Raw genomic sequence first — 18,413 nt, forward strand, 5'->3', positions numbered from 1 at the left:
GGGGCAAAATGCTTATAATATTGCCTTCTCTTTCCAATCTCTCTCACTCAGACACACACACACTGAAACCTTTGTAATGTGATGCTTGAATAATCAGTGTTCTAGCTCTGTGGCTCGGAGATCAGAATAATAAAAAGTTGAATATCCGGATCGGGGAGCTCCAAGCATGATAAGAACTTCACTGTGGAGTTTGTACAGGCCTGAGTCTCTCATGTTCAGCACAGCACATGCGTCCGCTGCAGAAATGTGACACTGACCCTCCTGGCTGGGCCTCGGGATGAGATAGAGACCAGCAGGAGTTTAGGCAAACCTTCACCGAGACTCTAGGGAGGACTGCGGTCCAGAATGTTATGTGAACATCGCAATACAAACTCCCCAAAAGCCAAATATCCTGATGCGAAGATATGTGCTGATGTTGACAAACCTTGTGCGTCGTGTCCTTGATGATTTTAGCGCTCAGCGTACCGTACTGTTCTGAGGAAATAAAAATAAAGCTTGTTTTCTTGAACAACAGCCACGGGGAGGTTTTTCACCTTCCTCTTTTCGTCCCGCATCGCTGTTAACTTTCAGGCTTTTTCATGCATGTATTGGATTTCAAAAGTAATTGAAGTTTCTCTGTGGTACGGCGTCTCTCATGGGCTGCCAACAGAAAGGGGGTGTGTTTCTTCCCATCAGCCCTGTGCTTCTTTACCTTTCATCACCTACATCCCTCAGGGAAGCTTTAAACCCCTTTCATTGGAACCTTTTGACTAAGTGCTGCTCTCCTACTTCCCGGAGCCTACAGAGACGAATCCATCGAATTCTTCTTCACACCCAGTTAGATGTATTTTAACCACCTCTAATGTGAGGACGTGTCAGTGTCATCCTTATCTGAACAGATAGGTCTGGTATCTTCTGTGGGAAACATCCAAACTGGGTCTCCAGGGGCTCAATGTTTGCTCTCATCCATGTTTTATCAGTTCCTCCCTCTAGATTTAGAGGCAAAATTGATTAGCAAGCCTCACTGGTGCCTGATTTCCCAGAGAGAAGGGGGAAAAACGCAAAAAAAACAATGCCATTTTTGCTTGATGATGTAACTTCCACGTTTGGATTGTGTGTGGACGGTGAGGGCTGCCATTGTGTTCTTGCGAGCTTCAGGATGTCCTGTTGGGGAGGGGTATGTGGAGGGACAAGGGGATGTGAGGACCAGACAGAACTTCGTTAACGGTGCTAGAAGGAGCTTCTGATTCGCATCACGACACATACGCTTGGGAAACTAACAACGTTTTTGAAAGATCTCAGACAGTCAAGAAGGTCAACCTGACTACCTCGGTTTTTCCATTTAATCCAGGATTGTCTTCAAGCAAAGTTTGTTGGGGAATTTTGAGGAAAGACCCTAAAAAGTTTCCTGGAAACTATTAGATCTTGACTTTTCATTGGTCTTTTCCTGGCTGTTTGGTGTGTGCTAACTGGATGGGAAGTGTGGTGGTCGGTAAGTGTTCACTTCAAGTAGCTGTGTCGTAGCTGTGTCTTTAAAGGGAAGTTATTCATTTGCTTTTTAGCCACGCTATGATTTTATTAAGGGTTTTCGAAAGTTCCTGAAGCTTTTCAGTTGAATGGGATCAGAACGCCAAACTGAGACTGTAATGATGCAGTGGTTAGTTAGTGGAGTTTAAACCAGTGGTGACCAGATAGAAAGGAAAACTAGGTAAATAACCGGTTGAAATCTGCTGGAATAAGGTACCTGGATATCTACTGGCCTTCTTTCTCTTCATAAATCTTTGTTCTCCTACTTTTGGAGGGTGTGTTGGGGTGGATTTGGAGTCGAGGGGGCAGGGTGTTGAAATAGGAATGGCGTCAGTGGTTTTGGTGAGGTCTTCTACTTGTTTATTTTCACAATGTTTATTATTGGAGCTGATTATAGCTTATTTACACTGCTGTTTAGTTCCTCCCCATCTTTACCAGTCCAGTGTTTAGACTCAGGAAGCCAAGTTTTCTTTAGATTGCAGACTGAGCTGTACTCTTACTACCAGTCTTTGAGTAGAATTTGATTGATATATTTTTATGTAGAAAGTGTCTGGAAAAGTTGATGGAAACTGAGTATAATTTAGCTAGTAATTTTTTAATGTTTAAGGGTTTATTAATGAATATGATTAATTTTGTTTATATTATTATAATTACAGCATCTGTAATAAATAGTAACTACATGCATAGAGAGATTTTACATGATACAATCAATACGTTATATAATCAATGTGTATGTATTTGTTGTAGTAATCATGTATTTTAATATTTTCATATCAAACATTTTTTCCTTATCTTGTCTCATCTTTACAGGTGTGAACTTCAAGGAAGTGAATGAAGACAATAAGCAGACACTATTCTCCGAGATCTACACTTCCATAGATACATTGGCCTTCACATTTGGCAATGTGTAAGTGTGGCACGGTTGTTTCATTATGTTACTGTAAATTAATTGCTTTGTCATGAAACATAATTGGATTAGTCATTAAAAAAAAAATAATAATCTGAAACATCTGCACACAGGATGGTGACCTCCCTGAGTCAGCAAGCTGAATGTGTGTTCAGCTCATGTCTGTTTTATAAGATAACACAGACTCAATGCGGTTTAGGTGTTGCTTGTTGTTTTTAACGTCAGGAGTGTGCATGATGGTGTGTGTGAGTCATTAGCTTTGTTCCAAATCCTGGTGAACTTCAGCATTTTATGCATCATAGACAAAAGCTGTTTCAAATGGAAACTTAATGACACTACCTCCAAGATAACTTGTTTTTAAAAAAAAATCCAAGAGAGCATTGCATTGTTTGCAAACTGATTATTAATGCTACTTATTATTTCATTCAGCACTGAAAAGATTCCTACAAATAATTCAGGGTCAAATGAAATGGATTATTGTGCAGAATATTTGTGTTTACTATGTATTTTTATGCTAATAGAAGCACTGCACTGTTAGCTTAGCAACATGCTAACAGCAAACCGCGTTAGAATTAAGTTCTGTGCTAATTGTATCGCTATTTCTTTGAGTCGCTGTGTATGTAAAGTTTTCCAAAACATTTGTGAGGTTTAATGATGGTTAGTTCTGTTCACAGTACGTTTTTGCATTTCACTGCACTGTTTTCCATTGTTTTTCTGCACTGGACAGGTAGGTTTAACTGTTGTGCTTGTGCATAACAAAGAATTCTAAAACACGGCACTCAAGTTAAAAGTATTTTGACTATTATAAAATGCATCTCTGCTGTTTTTTTTTTTTGTTTTTTTTTAGATTATTTTTAGTAGGTCTGTATTGAAGAGTAAGAATATTGCAGTGTTAGCTTAGCTACATGTTAATGTCAAAACTAATGCTAATTGTATTAAGCTGCTGCTTATGAAGAATGTTACAAATCACTCACTTACAAGGTTCCATGACTGTTAGGATGCTTCATTAGAAGGCAGCTACCTATGTGAGCCGAAGCTAGCAGAGTATCGCAGTAGATTTTGGATCAGAGCTGTTTTGCTGTGTGTGTTGTTTTAATGCTGAGTAAGTTTTTGTCTTGTCTTCCTCAGAGTGTCTGACTTCCTTATGGGAGATGTAGAGAACGGCTCAGCCTCGGGGCTTCCTCAGGCCTGCAGGAGCAGGGTGAGATTTCCCGCTATTTCCTCCTAATCATACACTTTAAAGCAGTTCGATAAAAAGGTGGTTGAAATCTACGTCAGAATCTGAAAGCTGTGGCCTCTTTCTGCACTGTAGAAATGGGGGTCAAAGAGAGCAAAGCTCAGTAAAGAAAAATAGAAACAAGGTCTGTTTTGGAGAAGAGCGCTCTTCCTGTTTGGACCACCCCTGTGATCTATCTCATGGAAAAAGCCCGTGACATTTTGGCATTGTGATTTGACTGAGTGCTCTCAGATAAAGCAGATATGGAAGATAAAACGTGTTTCCTTTTCTGTCTTGGACTGTTTGTTCGTTCGGCAGTCTTTTTATTGTCTCCTGTGTCTTTTATTTTAGTCTTTTGAAAATCTTACAGTGGAGTCCAGCGGATGTGGACCGGAAAAAGATGACCCTCCAGGTGAGAGTCAATCTGTTTTACTTTATTAAGTATTTATACACAAGTTTCTGTCTGTCTGTCTGCCTTCGAAAATATTTAATTTAATTTAATTAAAATAAAATAAATCAAAGTTCTTATTAATCTGACGTTACCAAGCTTTCTTGAACTCCTCCTGTCCAGCCTACTTTTCATGATCCAATTGATTTCTGATGCAAAAAATTACGTACGTAAAACCCTCGTTCAATATCCTGTTTCAGTTGGGAAAATGTCACATTACGGGAAAAAAAAACAATGGCAAAGGTTAGAATTTAGCAGCAATTTTTATACAGATCACACCCACGTAGATACACATATCAAATAGCTGTTCTCGGATTTCATTGATCGTTCTCAGCATGTGTGAATAAGCTCTCGGCTCACACATTCACTGTCACTTTAAAATCCTGGCAGGGCTGCTTAATGCCAATCCACTCTAATACAGCCCCAAGGTCAGTAAACACTTTCCTTCTGTCACTCATACACACACTCACACATACGCAAGCACCCTGCCCTTGGTGTGAAAACACTCATGTCTGGGGCGGGCTTGTTGGGATCCATTCACCAGCCCCTTCCGCTCACCCTTACTGATGTGTTTGGCTGTGTGTCTGTCATCTTTGCAGGTCCCTCTCCGCCCGCCCGGGTGGAGGAGATGGACGGAGCTTTGCTCCGCAGTGATAGCGGGGTGGAGTCGGCACTGCTCTATGCCAAAGCCTGGTCAAAATACACCAAGGAACTCCTGGCTTGGGTGGACAAACGACTTAATATGGGTGAGTAGAGCTTGTTTGAGGGAGTTGCATTTAGTTGTCCTTCAAATTACAGTCATGTTTTTTTTTTTTTTTTTTTTTTTTTTTCGTTTTAGTGGTCAAGTTGTGTGGTATAAAAATGTATAATTGAATATTTAAGTTGGGTATAAGCACTGGAGTCAGGCTAATCAGCAAGCAATGTGCCTTAGTTAATATTGTGGATAAAACCTAATATAATTCAAACAAACGTGTACAAGAAATTCTCAGTTTCACAATCTGTAGGTTTGATTATATATTATTATATGTAACATATGCATTGGTTATGATAATATAATTCAGATGAAATATACTACATTTAAAGTTCTTTCAGCCAATGAAAAGTAACCACTGTATAAGTAACACAATAAATGCTTAAGATTAGAATCAAAACATGGAATAGTGGTCGTACCTGCATGAATTTGTTGGCCTGTAGAGCAGCTGTGGTTTGCATACATTTTGTATACATTTCTGAGATTTATTTTACATAAAAAGTTATATTCAACTTGTAAAAACTTAAAATATGAAATACTTTTGTCGGTTGGATGATTGTATAATTGCCCTGACAATCCACAACTCCATCTTAATGGTATCCTTCGCTTTTATTCCAAGACATTGAGTGTGCAAAGAGCTACGCCAAGATGGCTGAATCTGCAAAGGTGCTGGCGTCTCAACAGGTCGATATTTCTGCTATGACATGCACTTCATAAAAGTACAATGCAACCTACACATTTCCATTCTCAGGCTATAAAATTTGTTGTGCTATCAAAGCTTTTTATCTGTTTATTCAATGCCATGTGGTTTATTTCAGGAGCACATGCCATTCCGGGATATTTACATTTCTGCCTTCAAGAACGATATCGAATACAGCCAGTTGATCATGCAAACCACAGCTGCTCTACAGGCCAACAAATTCATGCAGGTACGACCACTATTCCATGTTTTGATTCTAATCTTAAGCATTTATTGTGTTACTGATTAATAGGAAATGTAGTACTTCTGTGTATCTGCTTTCCGTGTTTGCTTTCTAGCCTCTGCAAGCTCGGAAGAATGAGCTGGATAAGTTGAGGAAGGAGGTGAAGGAACAATGGCAGAGAGAGCAGAAGAAAATGGTGGGTAGTTCTGAATGCAGACTGTCAAAAGCAGTATTTGCAAAATATGTCATTCAGCAAAAGGTCTCTTCTGAAAACCGAGCTGGCTGAGCTGTCCGGCTGTTTGTTGTTCACATTCCCCTGCTGATCTAATAGGGACTCATTCTGTTGGTTTACAGACGTGTCTTTGTGTGAGGTATTTATAAGCAGCTGTTTAGCACCAAAGCATGACTTATTATTGCTGAGAAGAGAACAAACAAAGTTTAAGGTTGTGTGATTGTTTGTGTTCTAGTGCCTCTGAATGGGCATTGAGTATGTACTTTCTCTGGTGTGTATTTGTATGATTTGATGATATAAATGTGTTGTGTTATGGATTTGCAGATTTTTATGTGTGACGCGAACTATCTGGAATAAAATAAGTTACATTTTTTTCATATTTTGTTATAATTCAGGTAACAAATATTTCATTTTATGGTTTTAGCTTAAGGTTTTTCTTACATTAAACAGAATGTTTTTGTTATTGTTTCTTTTAAGATTTCCCTGTTAATGATTGGCTAATAATGTGGATGTATTTATTTTGGGCATTTCCAGCATGAAGCAGACAGTGCGCTGAAGAAGGCCCGGCTTCTGCAGGCACAGAGACAGGAAGAGTACGAGAAAGCCCGCTGCTCCACCAGTCGAGTGGAGGAGGAACAGATCGGAACGGCGGGAGGAAAACTGCTGGAGAAGAGACGCAAACTGGAGGAGGAGGCTCTGCAGAAGGTCAGACACAGATGCAACACACACCACATTCCTTAACACAACCGTTGCTTTATTCAAGACTTGATGATTGCAAAATGGATGGATACTGTATTGCACACTTTACTGTCATGCATATCTAAATCTGTTTTAGGGAGTAACTTGATAAAAGTATGATGCAAGTGTAAAAGTGTCTTGGCTTTTCTGAAAATAGCTTAACTCTTCCACTTACAAGCCATTTTTTCATCAAATAGTGGTGTAGTGTGCCACGTTGTATCATTGGGATGTCCAGTTTATTTTAGTGCGTGAATCATTTAACTGAAATAAACCATTTTTAGAGTTGTTTCCAAATTATTTACTGATTGCTTTAAAGGGATACTCCACCCCAAAATGAAAATTTTGTCATTAATCACTTACCCCCATGTCGTTCCAAACCTGTAAAAGCTTCGTTCGTCTTCGGAACACAATTTAAGATATTTTGGATGAAAACCGGTGGGCCTGTGACTGTCTCATAGACTGCAAAGTAAATAACAGTGTCAAGGTCCATAAAAGGTATGAAAGTCGTCATCAGAATACTCCATCTGCCATTAGACGTGCAATCTGTGTTATATGAAGCAACGGGAACACTTTTTGTAAAAAAAAGAAAACAAATATAACTACTTTTTTTTCTTCGCTTACAAAAAGTGTTCCCGCCTCCCGGTTTTTGTCCAAAATATCTTAAATTGTGTTCCGAAGATGAACGGCGCTTTTACGGGTTTGGAACGACATGGGGGTAAGTGATTAATGACAAATTTTTCAATTTGGGGTGAAGTATCCCTTTAAATTTGAACGTCTTTTTTTGTAGCTCTGCTTTACATATAAGTTTGTTTCATTTATGTGAATTAGGGTGTTTTTTATAAGTTGTACATTTAATGTATTTTAATTATAGTAATTTTGTTATGCTTTTTTCATTTTTATTAGTTTATTTCTATGTAACTTTAGTGTTTATTTCAGTTTTAGTAATTTAGTACTGGAATTTAAATGTTTTAATTAAATGAAATAAACTGCAAATATAAATATATTTTATTATTATTTTTTATTTTTTTTCAGCTTTTTAATTTAACAGTTTACAAATGTTTTAGTTAATAATAACAGTGCTGAATCTCATTTATTTTTTCACCTTATGTTAACATTAAGATCCGTTTTCTTGTTAACGTATTCTAAAAAATTTTGGTCATATAATTTACATATAATATTAAGTACTGCCATTTTTTTTTTTTTTTTTTTTTTTAATTTGTATTTAGTATAGCTGATACTTTTCCTAAACTATGCTATTTTAGTCACAACTATAATTTAACCAAAAATTAAATTATATTTGGCTAAACAAACTAGTTTCAAATACACTTTCCCCAAATCTGCTGTAATTATTATGTTGTTTTATGACGAAAAAAGAAAAGATCCAGAAATGAGAGGAACTGGAAGTATCCTGGTCTAAATATAAATGTGTTTGTATTCGTCTGTTTCTAGGCAGAGGAAGCCCAAGAACATTATAAGCACTGCATCACAGATGTCGGGGTCAAGAGAGTGGACTTGGCCAACACCAAGAGTGAGATTCTTACTCAGATACGAGAGCTTGTGTTTCAGTGCGACCTGACCCTGAAAGCAGTGAGTAATAATGTACACTCACACACAGTTAGATAAAATCTAACTTATTACTGGTCATTCAGAGAAAACAGGCACACCTGAACTCCTTAGGGTGGAGTGTAATTGGTTGACCTCACTTTAACAAAGTGACCTCAGGCTACAGATTATATTTCACAATGTATGAACCCGGAATGACACAATGGTCAAGCAATAAATCAAATATCTTTTAAACTGGTCATTTGAAAACAGAATTCTGTAAAACAGCTAATATTTTGTGCAGTTAGGATGAAGTGTCAGAGGTCTGATTTGATAAGGATAGTTTATTTTCTTGTTCGCAGGTGACAGTGAACTGGTTTCAGATGCAGCAGGCGCAGGTGGTTTCCCTGCCTGTGAATTTCCAGTCGCTATGCGAGAATGCTAAACTGTACGAACCAGGTCTCTGTTACACTGAATTTGTGAAGAGTCTTCCCTCTGACAGTACCAGGGTGGAATCGTTCTCCTTTGACATCTCTGGGACACAGAACACTGGGTAGGTTTATATCCCTATCTGTAACTTTTTCCTAGCTCGGGACATTCCCACCAAGATGAGTATCCAGGAAAATCTATGTTTTGGAATCACTACGCCAAGTTCTACTTCTCAAAACTGGCAACAGCCTGCATGTTTTTTTTTTCTTTTAAGTCACTGAATGATGGAGAAAGAGAGAGAGAAAATTAATTGTGTTGGTGAGAATGTCACACAATTGTATGGTCGCCCTCAGGTCTTCCTGAGGAAATGGCTGTGGTCAGGGCAGAGAGGGATACAGGGAATGGGACAGGAGTGAAGGGAGGAATGTTTCTAGTTGTTTCTATTCATCAGATCTCATGTCCACACACACTCATTCTGGCACACGAATACGAGTTGTAGATATCCTGTGTTGTGTTGGGGGCCATATTTCAGAACAACCTCTTTAAAAACACACCTCTTACTCCAGAAACGAAACTCAAAAGCAGTCCAGTCGAAATACCCACAAGGTTCTTTTTTTAATTTGTGGTTTGGTGAGTGTATTAGTTGATGGCCTTTTGTTTCAAACTGTTAAGACGTTTTGCTGAAAATGCCTGGAAGGTGGTGAAAACTGAATTTCATCAGTCATACTTCAAAAGAAAATGTATATCTTATATATACATATATATAACATATATACATTATGATAAGTGATATCATTTTATCAAGTAGTATAAAGTATTTAACATATTAATATTAATATTGTCGAGAATTTTTATTTCAAATAAAGCTGAAATTAAATAATAATATAAATATTAGATGAAAATGCTGAACCTAAAGAATAATAAAAGAAATATAAAAATTTGTAGTTAAATAAAAAAAAAAAAGAATGTTAAAAAATGACTAAAACCTAGACTAAAATTAAAATGAAAACTGAAAAATATTTTTTATATTTTTTAAGCATTCCATCATTGATGAAGCATTTTAAAGGCCACAGTCAATATAGCGATGTTCTTTCTCATATCAGGTTTGGGGTAAATAAGATGTCAAAATTAGTCGTAACTGGTTCTAACTGGTTTTCTGAAATACTTTGTTCATGCAGGTTGCCGCTCTCAAAGCGAGTGATGAATAGCGGTCACTCAACCCAAGTTCACTTGTCCCAGGTGTCCCTCACACCTGGAGACTTCCTGAGCGCTGACGAGGTGGAGAGTCACGTCCAAGCACGCACCGGAAAGATGACAGACGGACGCTCGAACAGCAGTACAGATATTCAAGGTAGCACATCAAACAAGCTCTTTACTAGTGAACAAATGTTCCTTAAAAGTGCAGTGAGATCCAGTGAGGCTGCATCACTGCGGGGTTTGGCTGACTTCCCCGGAATGCTAAAAGTGAATCGGTCTCTCAGGATGCGCCCTCGTTTATCTCTTTCTTGAAAAAGTTAGTTCTTTTCACTGATGACTGATCAAACCTCCGCTCTGGGACACGCCTGTCAGACCTGCTTTTAGCAAAGATCAATTGGACACATTAGTGTTTTAAGACTTCTCATTAAGGTTTACGAGAATGTGGAAGAAGAAAGGGCAGAGGAAGTGGGCGGCATATACACATGCAGCACTCAACTGATCATCTGTGAAGATGTTCTTGACTCATTTCCTATATCCTGAATCAGCTTATAATCCTATTTATTGTTAGGGCTGGTTATCAATACTGATTCAATAATGATCCAATTTAAATTTGATTTTATTCAATTCTTTTGGGTTTATTTCAGTTATAATGTCCATTTTGCATATAGTAAACATGAAGGAAATTCTAAAACATCTGCTAATACTGTAACTTTTACAGTGCACTCTTTCATTCTAAATCAAACATAGTAACTGTAACTAATCTTTTTAATTAAAAGATCCAGTTCCTAAGAGTCATTTGTTTCAGAAATTGGGCTAAACTGGTACATTATATGGTTATTATTTACTAAAAGGAACTGGTTCAGAAGAGTATTTTGTTTTGGGTATCTACCTATTACTGTAAAGCTGCTTTAAGGTCTTCTGTAAAAAGAACTTGTTCATAAGAGTCATTTGTTTCAGGCATCACTGTAAACTGGTACACTATATGGTTATGATTCACTAGAAATTGACTGCGTCATTAGAGTCATTTGTTCATGAATCAGTCATGACACAATGATGGATAAACATACAGTATATATTCAAGCAGAACTTTTGTATTCAGATAAAAGTTTCTGAATGTTGTGTTCAATAGCTCTGAGGATCCATGGTCCATTCCGGGTCTGGAGGTCCAGCAGTCAGGGTGGAGGCATGTGCAGTGACTCTGAGAGCGCTGGAGGAAGCAGTGAATCTCGCTCTATGGACTCCCCTACAGCAAGCCCAGGTACAGCAACACTCACTCTTACTCTTATCAATCTCTTTTTGCTTGAGGCAGAAAACACACATGATCGACAGTTCTTGTGTCATAAGTGTGCGTAACATAGTTATGGTAAACCAACCAGTCACGCTTTCTGCTGCATAATTACCCAGAAAGTCATCGAGTGCATACAGTAACATTCTATTCATGTTTACTCTCAAATGCATTACCAAGTCAATAAGACTTTTTCAAAGAAATTAATACATTTATACAGCAATGAAGCATTAAATTGTTTACAAGTGACAGTAAAGACATTTATAATGTTATTTCTTTGTTATGAACAATTTTGAGCTTTTTATTAAACAAGAATCCTGCATCATGGGTTCCACAAATATATATATTGTAATAATATTTTTGTAATAATACAGTTTTGTAAAAGAATGCTTTTTACAATAATCCATTTGTAATAATTGTAAAAATAAAGTATTGAAACAAAAAATCTGCCATTTTCCAGGTGATTTTAAGAGAAGGCTTCCCAGAACCCCATCCACAGGCACCATGTCTTCAGCAGATGATCTGGATGAGAGAGAACCACCATCTCCTTCAGATAATGGTGAAGTTTTGTACATTGAATAACACTTCCAAACATGCTCTCTTGCTGTTTGACATTGCATACATATTGTACAGAATGCACAGAATGTTGTCCAAGCATGCTGACAGTCCGCTAGAAAAGTTGCTGGAAGGAAAGATTTTTCAAAGTCCTTTTGAAATATCCTAATGAACAGAGCAAAAATAAAACTCTAAACTCTGTTTTTCAGGTCTAAGTGAAATGATAACTGAGGCAGCCAGCTCTCCTGGACCCTTCCGCAACACGCAGATGTCTAAAGCGGCACAGACACACAAGCTGAGGAAGCTCCGTGCTCCATCGAAGTGCAGGGAGTGTGAAAGTCTTGTGGTATTTCACGGTGCTGAATGCGAGGAAGTGAGTCCTTACACACAATTACATTATTATTTGTAAGATAATGCTTTTTCATGTTTTTGCTGCAAATGCCTTTTCATGCGTTAAAGGTGAAATATCATTCACAGGGATTTACTTATGTAATCTAATCTTCATCGATCATGTTGTTTTCAGTGTTCTCTTGCCTGTCATAAGAAGTGTTTGGAGACTCTTGCCATCCAGTGTGGGCATAAAAAGCTACAGGGAAAACTGCACCTATTTGCTATCGACTTTGCTCAGGCAGCCAAGAACAGCCCTGATGGAATCCCCTTCATCATCAAAAAATGCACCTCGGAGATCGAAAACAGGGCGCTGAACATCAAGGTGTGTACTTCCTCTTTATGTCTTATGTGTTTCCTGGAGGATATGAATTGTAAATGTTGAGCAAGACTGAAAGGAGATGTTTTGTTGTTTTTTTAAAAAGGGAATTTACCGTGTTAACGGTGCCAAATCACGGGTGGAGAAGCTTTGTCAAGCCTTTGAGAACGGCAAAGACCTGGTTGAGCTTTCGGATCTCTACCCTCACGATATCAGCAACGTCCTCAAACTCTACCTACGACAGGTGTCTGTCAAACTTATCTTTACAAATATTTTTTTAATGCTTATAATTATTGCAATTTAATTATTTAAGAAACTTGATTATTAGCCCTTTTATTTGATTTATTTATTGATTTTAGGGCTGTCAAACCGATTAATCATGATTAATCGCGATTAATCGCATCCAACATAAAAGTTTGTGTTTACATTATATATATATGTGTGTACTGTATATATTTATATGTATATATAAATACACACACATACAGGTTATATTTCTTAAATTTAATATGTACTTATACACAAATATTAAACTCAATCTTTTATTTACTTTTATCTTAGATTAATTGCGATTAATTGATTTTACAGCCCTAATTTATTTTTGATTAGTAGCTCTGCTATTTTAATAAAAAATATTTATTTATAAAATAAAGTAAAAATGATTGCATGTTTTTTAATAATAAAAAGGATAATTTTATACCCCTCAGCTCCCAGAGCCCCTGATTCTTTTCCGATACTATAATGACTTCATCGGATTGGCTAAAGAGAGTCAGAGTATCATTGTTGATGAGGTAGAGGCATCAAGAGGAAGACCCACCGCCGACAGCCCGCAGATCAGCGTAGAGCTCAACCGGGTCCTCTTCAAGATTAAAGATCTGCTGCGTCAGCTTCCTTCAGCCCACTACAAAACCCTGCAGTTCCTTATTCAGCACTTGCACAGGTGTTTGACTCCCACACAGACACAAACAAACACAAATATGGAAATCTGTCATGTTATTTGTGCATTTATTCTAACCAAACACTGTTAACTGTTGTTTATTTATAGGGTAACAGAAAGGGCAGATGAGAACAAGATGACTGCCAGTAATCTAGGCATCATCTTTGGTCCCACACTGATCAAGCCCCGACAGGCAGATGCAGAGGTCTCCCTGTCCTCTCTGGTGGACTACCCCTACCAGGCCCTGATCGTGGAGCTTTTGATCCGCCATTATGAGATGATCTTCGACACTCCTCTGAGTCCTCTTCCACCTTCCTCACCTGTAGCAGAGAGCTCTCCACTCCCCATCAAATCACGCTTCACCCCAGAGGAGAAGGAACAGCAGCTCAGCCGACATTCAAAGTCCCTGGTGGACATTAAAGAGGTGAGACTGTTTGTTGATGTTAATGTTGATAATAGGTGAAAATATTGTTTTTGGAATATAAATAATTAATAAATATACTTTATAACTTGCTCTCCTACTGGAAAGTCCTTAAAACCAGCTTTGATAGGTTTCAAACTGGTCCACAACCTTGTTATTACCTGGTCAAGATGTTGGTTTGTTTCCTGGTTGGACCATCTTGATCAAGCTAGTTAGGACTGGTTAGGACCTCCTTTGACCAGTAACAGTTGGGTTCTTTGTGGTCCAGTCTTATCCACCATGCTTAATGAAAACTAAGTCCACCAACTGTTTTTTCCAGCAGAAAAAATCTAATGAAATCTTGGAAGTCTACCAAATGAAAACTCCTTGAATCAAATAAAAACTTAATTTTTGCCTTTGTTTCATTGTCTCAAAGCAGCAACAGCCAAAAGCTAAGATGTATAAAAGACACTCCTCCGTAATACCTTCTACACACCTGATGGATGAGGTGAAAGATGGGAAGATAAATACTGACAAAGACTTCGCTGCAGGTCAGAGTTGTTTTTCTTGGCTAAAAAACCCATACAGTGATTATCAAACAACCAAACTTCAACTTTTCTCTTCTTTACATGCAGTTAGTGATAGAGTGGACATCAACAAGCTCCTATCGTCAAGCGTTCCTGAAATGCGAAACTCGCCCGGTCTCAGCCGGCGTAACCACGTCACCAGAGTTCAACTACGGCCTCCGAGACCCAAGCTGACCTCTCGACCAATCAGCATGCCAGCCGAGCGGCTCCTCAACCTCACCAAGGTGGACGAATGTAACGTGAAGAACGCCGTAGAGCAGGATGACAACCACAGTCGAGATCCCATCATCGAGGAGGTGTCCGAAGAGGAGAAGCCCAAGTCCAGAGCGGGAAACCATTACAGGAAATCATACATCGATACGCAGATGCTACGGCGGACATGGGACAAGCAATATAAGCATCATGACATCAATCCGAAGACGGTTGTGACCGTTGCTGATTCCGGGACCAACGACGCCAGCATTCATACTACACCTCTCACATCTTCGTCTTTCTCAGTACACACCAAAACCCCCAACACTGTTCTTTCTAACAGACCTTACACCATTGCTGTGAGGCCTGGGCGGACTTTGCGTAGGGAAGGAAACGTTAGCGAATACTGCCCTGTTCCCACAGTCTTCAGGCCTCCCAGAACTCTGCAGCCTCCTCCTGGAACATTCTACAAACCTCCAGGTAGCCGATCCAAATCTTTAACAGAGGTTGAGTTTAAGACTATTAGAGCAACCGCAAACAGCACTGAGGAAGAAGAGGAGGAGGAGGACGACGATGAGGAGGAAGGGTTTGGGGTGGAAGTCTCGGTTGATGAGCCTGAGCCAGATTTGGATCCAGAACCATCGCCGGAGCCAGATGCCCACAATACAGACCCGCATCCGCTCCCCCAGTCTCCCAGCTCCAGTCCAGAGGAGCTCGGACAAAACGAGACCAAACCTGTATACCAGAGACTCAGATCGCGCCGTATGCAGGATCTCGAACACAGGGAGGCTCATTTTGTTTGAGTACGATTCGGTGAATGGGGAACAACTGCGAACTTCATCCCAGGACGAGGGGATGTGTATTGGGTCCAGGGAGCTTGTGTCTCTGATCCATGAATTTTAGAGACGACCCTGTTTTGTGTATGTGGACATATGTTTCCATAACTGTGAAGAGATCCAAGGACGTGGTATATATATCTATATGTATCTATATATTAATATATTCCGCATCTGCTGTTTGTAATAATCAAACAAACCACTTGGACAAGAATTTACATAGTATGCACTTAATGTTTTTTACTTTATCACATTACTTGTGCACCAATGCAAGGTCAAAACAACCCGTTTTTGCATTATAACTCCAGAACGTCACTGTCACTGTGCAATTTCATTTACACTGTATATGGATTATTTTTTGTTTAAAAAAAAATATATAAATATATATTCTGTGTATTTTTGTATTTTTATGTTTTACTCCAAAACCAAATTGACCAAGCTGTTACAGTTGAGTTTCGTCACTTTATAATAATCATAAAATGCACTTAATAGCCTTTGGAACAACATTTTTTTTTTTTTTTCTCGCTACTCAATGGTTGAACTACATGCAGTGTTAATTTTGTTATTCAAGAACAACAAACAGGTATTTTTTTATTTTTGTTTTGTTTCTTTCTTTTTTTATACAGAAATGTTTATATTATTGCTTTTAGTCTGTTAATAGAGAGAAATGCATTTTGGCCCACATAGCCTACTGCATTTAGTGTTCATATAATATTGTAACAGTTTGCCCAAAGTTTTTTTTTTTTTTTTAATTCATATTTTTAATGGTTCATATCAACAACAACTGAAATGTCAATATGATTAAAACAAGCAAGTCAAGCCAAAGCAAGTGCCTTCATTTATGAGAGTCCACTAACTGGTTGTACAACACAAATTAGCTGGTCTAAACCACATTTTAGTCCGGTTTAAGACTCAATCTGTGTCTTTTGTAAATGGCACCCATGTATCTGATGTGATGATAAAACATGATAATGTGTCTTACCTTCCTTCAAGTGTAAAAACAGGTACATGTGAGAATACACACTTGTAACTTATTAAAACCACAGCTGATGTCATATTTGATTTCACGTTTTTACTTGAAACTGTCCTGATCTGCTTCTCTGATTGTGCTACTCTCATTATGTGCAAAAAAAGGCATTTTTGAAGCCCTATTCCAAAATTCGAGCTATATTCCTTACTACATCTCACATTAAAAAATTTGTGAATGCACATAAAGAATTGTTTAAATATGATTAGCATCACTTATTATTGGTTGTTTATGCCTCATTTATTATCCTAGTGCATCCTGATATAACGCATCTTGAGATAAATACCATTTTATACATTATTTATAGTTGTATATAAAATTTTATGCAAATGTGTTTTAATATTAAAGGTACCTAATTCTGAGAAAATATATGTAAATTTAAAAAAAAATGCTAGTACTAAACTATGACCAGATATGCATTTTAATGTTTTGAGAGTTTTTGCATAAATGAATCCTAATATTGTTATGTGTGGCGGCCATTGGGGCATGTTGTCATAAAAGAAAATGTATTTTCTGTAAAAATAGCTCTTTCTTTTTCTTTCTTTCTTTCTGGTAGCCTTTCATACTTCAACTTAACTTGTGACAACTTGCCCCGGTCTATATATAGTATATTCACCACTAATAAATGAGTTTGAATTTATAAGACTTCATATTCGCCTCCAATTGGCTGTTAGTTATGTCACAGGTCCGATGAAGCATAGACTGGGTTCAGAGCACTGGCTCTTTCACTGGTGAAAGGAGCTTAAATCAATCAGATTAGAAACCTGCTTTGTGTCTGTAACACATCTACAGTCGGTTGAGTAAGACGGCCATGAGCTTCAGTAGATGTAAGCGTAAAAGACCGTTCTTCTCCTGAGGTGAGTTCTTCCTGTTTAATTATGTTTAACATTTGTCTTTTAGCCCTTTCCGAATGAATGGTGATTGGGTGTTACATAAAGGAGCATTCAGGCCTGTTACGTAAGAGAACTGTGTTTGTCTCTGATACGGTGAACCGTATTGACAGCCCACACAATTCATTACTCGTCTCATTATGTCTCATGATTGGTCTTACTGTATGATCTGTCCAGATACACTTTTAACTATTTCTTAGTCTGTGTGTTTATTTTGCACCTTTCTGAGGGATAGAAATAAGAAACTGATTTGGTTGCTACCTCATCCTACAGTACATGGCTATAGGTTTTGCTCTATTGCCGTTGGGTTGCTCACTGGGGTTTGTGAGACACTATTTCTGTAAAACTGATTTGGGACAGTATGTATGAGGTCTTCTGTGTATTATTCATATGTTGGGATTAGACCACTGGTGCATTTTACTCAAACATATCTTAAAACGATCAGATATACAACCGTGCTGGAATGTTTGAGATGAACTGTGCGTGAGGGTTTGGTCTGTGGTTGTTTTGTCCAGGTAGGGCACCTGTATGTGACCCCCTGTGGGGGTAAAGAGCAGCGGTCATGGGAACCAACAGCCAGGTGCGGCTGCTCCTCTGGAAAAACTGGACTGTCCGCAAGAGGCAGAAGGTGAAATGTTCAGCTTATTTCCTCATGATATGCATAGGAAATCTAGAAAATTACATTGAGTAAAAGTCAATTCTCGTCATGCAATGAATATAGGATTAAGATTTTGTTCTAGGACTCAAACAGCCTCATGTGAGTAGCTGGGTACAAATCAAGGGGTTTACAGTATAACTATTAACAAACAGGATCCGTTTACTGCAATCTTGAGCATTTCTAATATATTTCCTGCATTTTCACCCCAGACACGGCTCTTTATGGAGATTATGTGGCCTGTGGTGCTATTTATTGGACTGGTTTGGCTGAGAAGAGCGAACCCACTTTACCGCCAACATGAATGTATGGATGCTTGAAAATTATTTTAATAGTTATAATTAAATACATTTTTAATAATTTTATTTTCTTAAAAAAAGAAACAAAGATATATTACAAGACAGATGTTAGTATAATTAGTTTATATTTTTGTGATTTTTTATTAAGAAAAAGG

General features: G+C 38.1%; 2 protein-coding genes across 7 annotated transcripts in view; both read left to right on the forward strand.

Annotated features, from left to right (window-relative positions):
- LOC109050313 (rho GTPase-activating protein 29-like) overlaps positions 1-16,442 on the forward strand; it is a 39,005-nt gene extending 22,563 nt beyond the window's left edge. Inside the window, exons 1-21 of one of the 3 annotated variants that reach the window (XM_042752250.1) lie at positions 1,196-1,471; positions 2,317-2,413; positions 3,542-3,614; positions 3,981-4,041; positions 4,677-4,823; positions 5,448-5,512; positions 5,647-5,757; positions 5,867-5,947; positions 6,518-6,688; positions 8,171-8,308; positions 8,626-8,816; positions 9,871-10,043; positions 11,019-11,147; positions 11,635-11,733; positions 11,939-12,102; positions 12,253-12,441; positions 12,542-12,679; positions 13,143-13,375; positions 13,481-13,796; positions 14,209-14,323; positions 14,408-16,442. In XM_042752250.1, coding sequence (XP_042608184.1) covers positions 1,453-1,471; positions 2,317-2,413; positions 3,542-3,614; positions 3,981-4,041; positions 4,677-4,823; positions 5,448-5,512; positions 5,647-5,757; positions 5,867-5,947; positions 6,518-6,688; positions 8,171-8,308; positions 8,626-8,816; positions 9,871-10,043; positions 11,019-11,147; positions 11,635-11,733; positions 11,939-12,102; positions 12,253-12,441; positions 12,542-12,679; positions 13,143-13,375; positions 13,481-13,796; positions 14,209-14,323; positions 14,408-15,354 — 3,657 coding nt within the window. In that variant the 5' untranslated portion in view covers positions 1,196-1,452 and the 3' untranslated portion in view covers positions 15,355-16,442. Of the gene's footprint in view, positions 1-1,195; positions 1,472-2,316; positions 2,414-3,541; positions 3,615-3,980; positions 4,042-4,676; positions 4,824-5,447; positions 5,513-5,646; positions 5,758-5,866; positions 5,948-6,517; positions 6,689-8,170; positions 8,309-8,625; positions 8,817-9,870; positions 10,044-11,018; positions 11,148-11,634; positions 11,734-11,938; positions 12,103-12,252; positions 12,442-12,541; positions 12,680-13,142; positions 13,376-13,480; positions 13,797-14,208; positions 14,324-14,407 lie in introns of those variants that run through there. The other 2 variants (XM_042752248.1, XM_042752249.1) reach the window with 2 other exon arrangements.
- Positions 16,443-16,569: 127 nt separating this feature from the next.
- The window catches only part of LOC109050314 (retinal-specific phospholipid-transporting ATPase ABCA4-like), a 31,619-nt gene continuing 29,775 nt past the window's right edge, over positions 16,570-18,413 (forward strand). For all 4 annotated transcript variants that reach the window (XM_042752247.1, XM_042752243.1, XM_042752246.1 and 1 more), the window contains exons 1-3: positions 16,570-17,271; positions 17,820-17,932; positions 18,172-18,265. In XM_042752247.1, coding sequence (XP_042608181.1) covers positions 17,867-17,932; positions 18,172-18,265 — 160 coding nt within the window. In that variant the 5' untranslated portion in view covers positions 16,570-17,271; positions 17,820-17,866. The remainder of the gene's footprint in view (positions 17,272-17,819; positions 17,933-18,171; positions 18,266-18,413) is intronic.

The sequence above is a fragment of the Cyprinus carpio genome, chromosome B24, assembly GCF_018340385.1.
Source record: "Cyprinus carpio isolate SPL01 chromosome B24, ASM1834038v1, whole genome shotgun sequence".
NCBI classification, from domain to species: domain Eukaryota; kingdom Metazoa; phylum Chordata; class Actinopteri; order Cypriniformes; family Cyprinidae; genus Cyprinus; species Cyprinus carpio.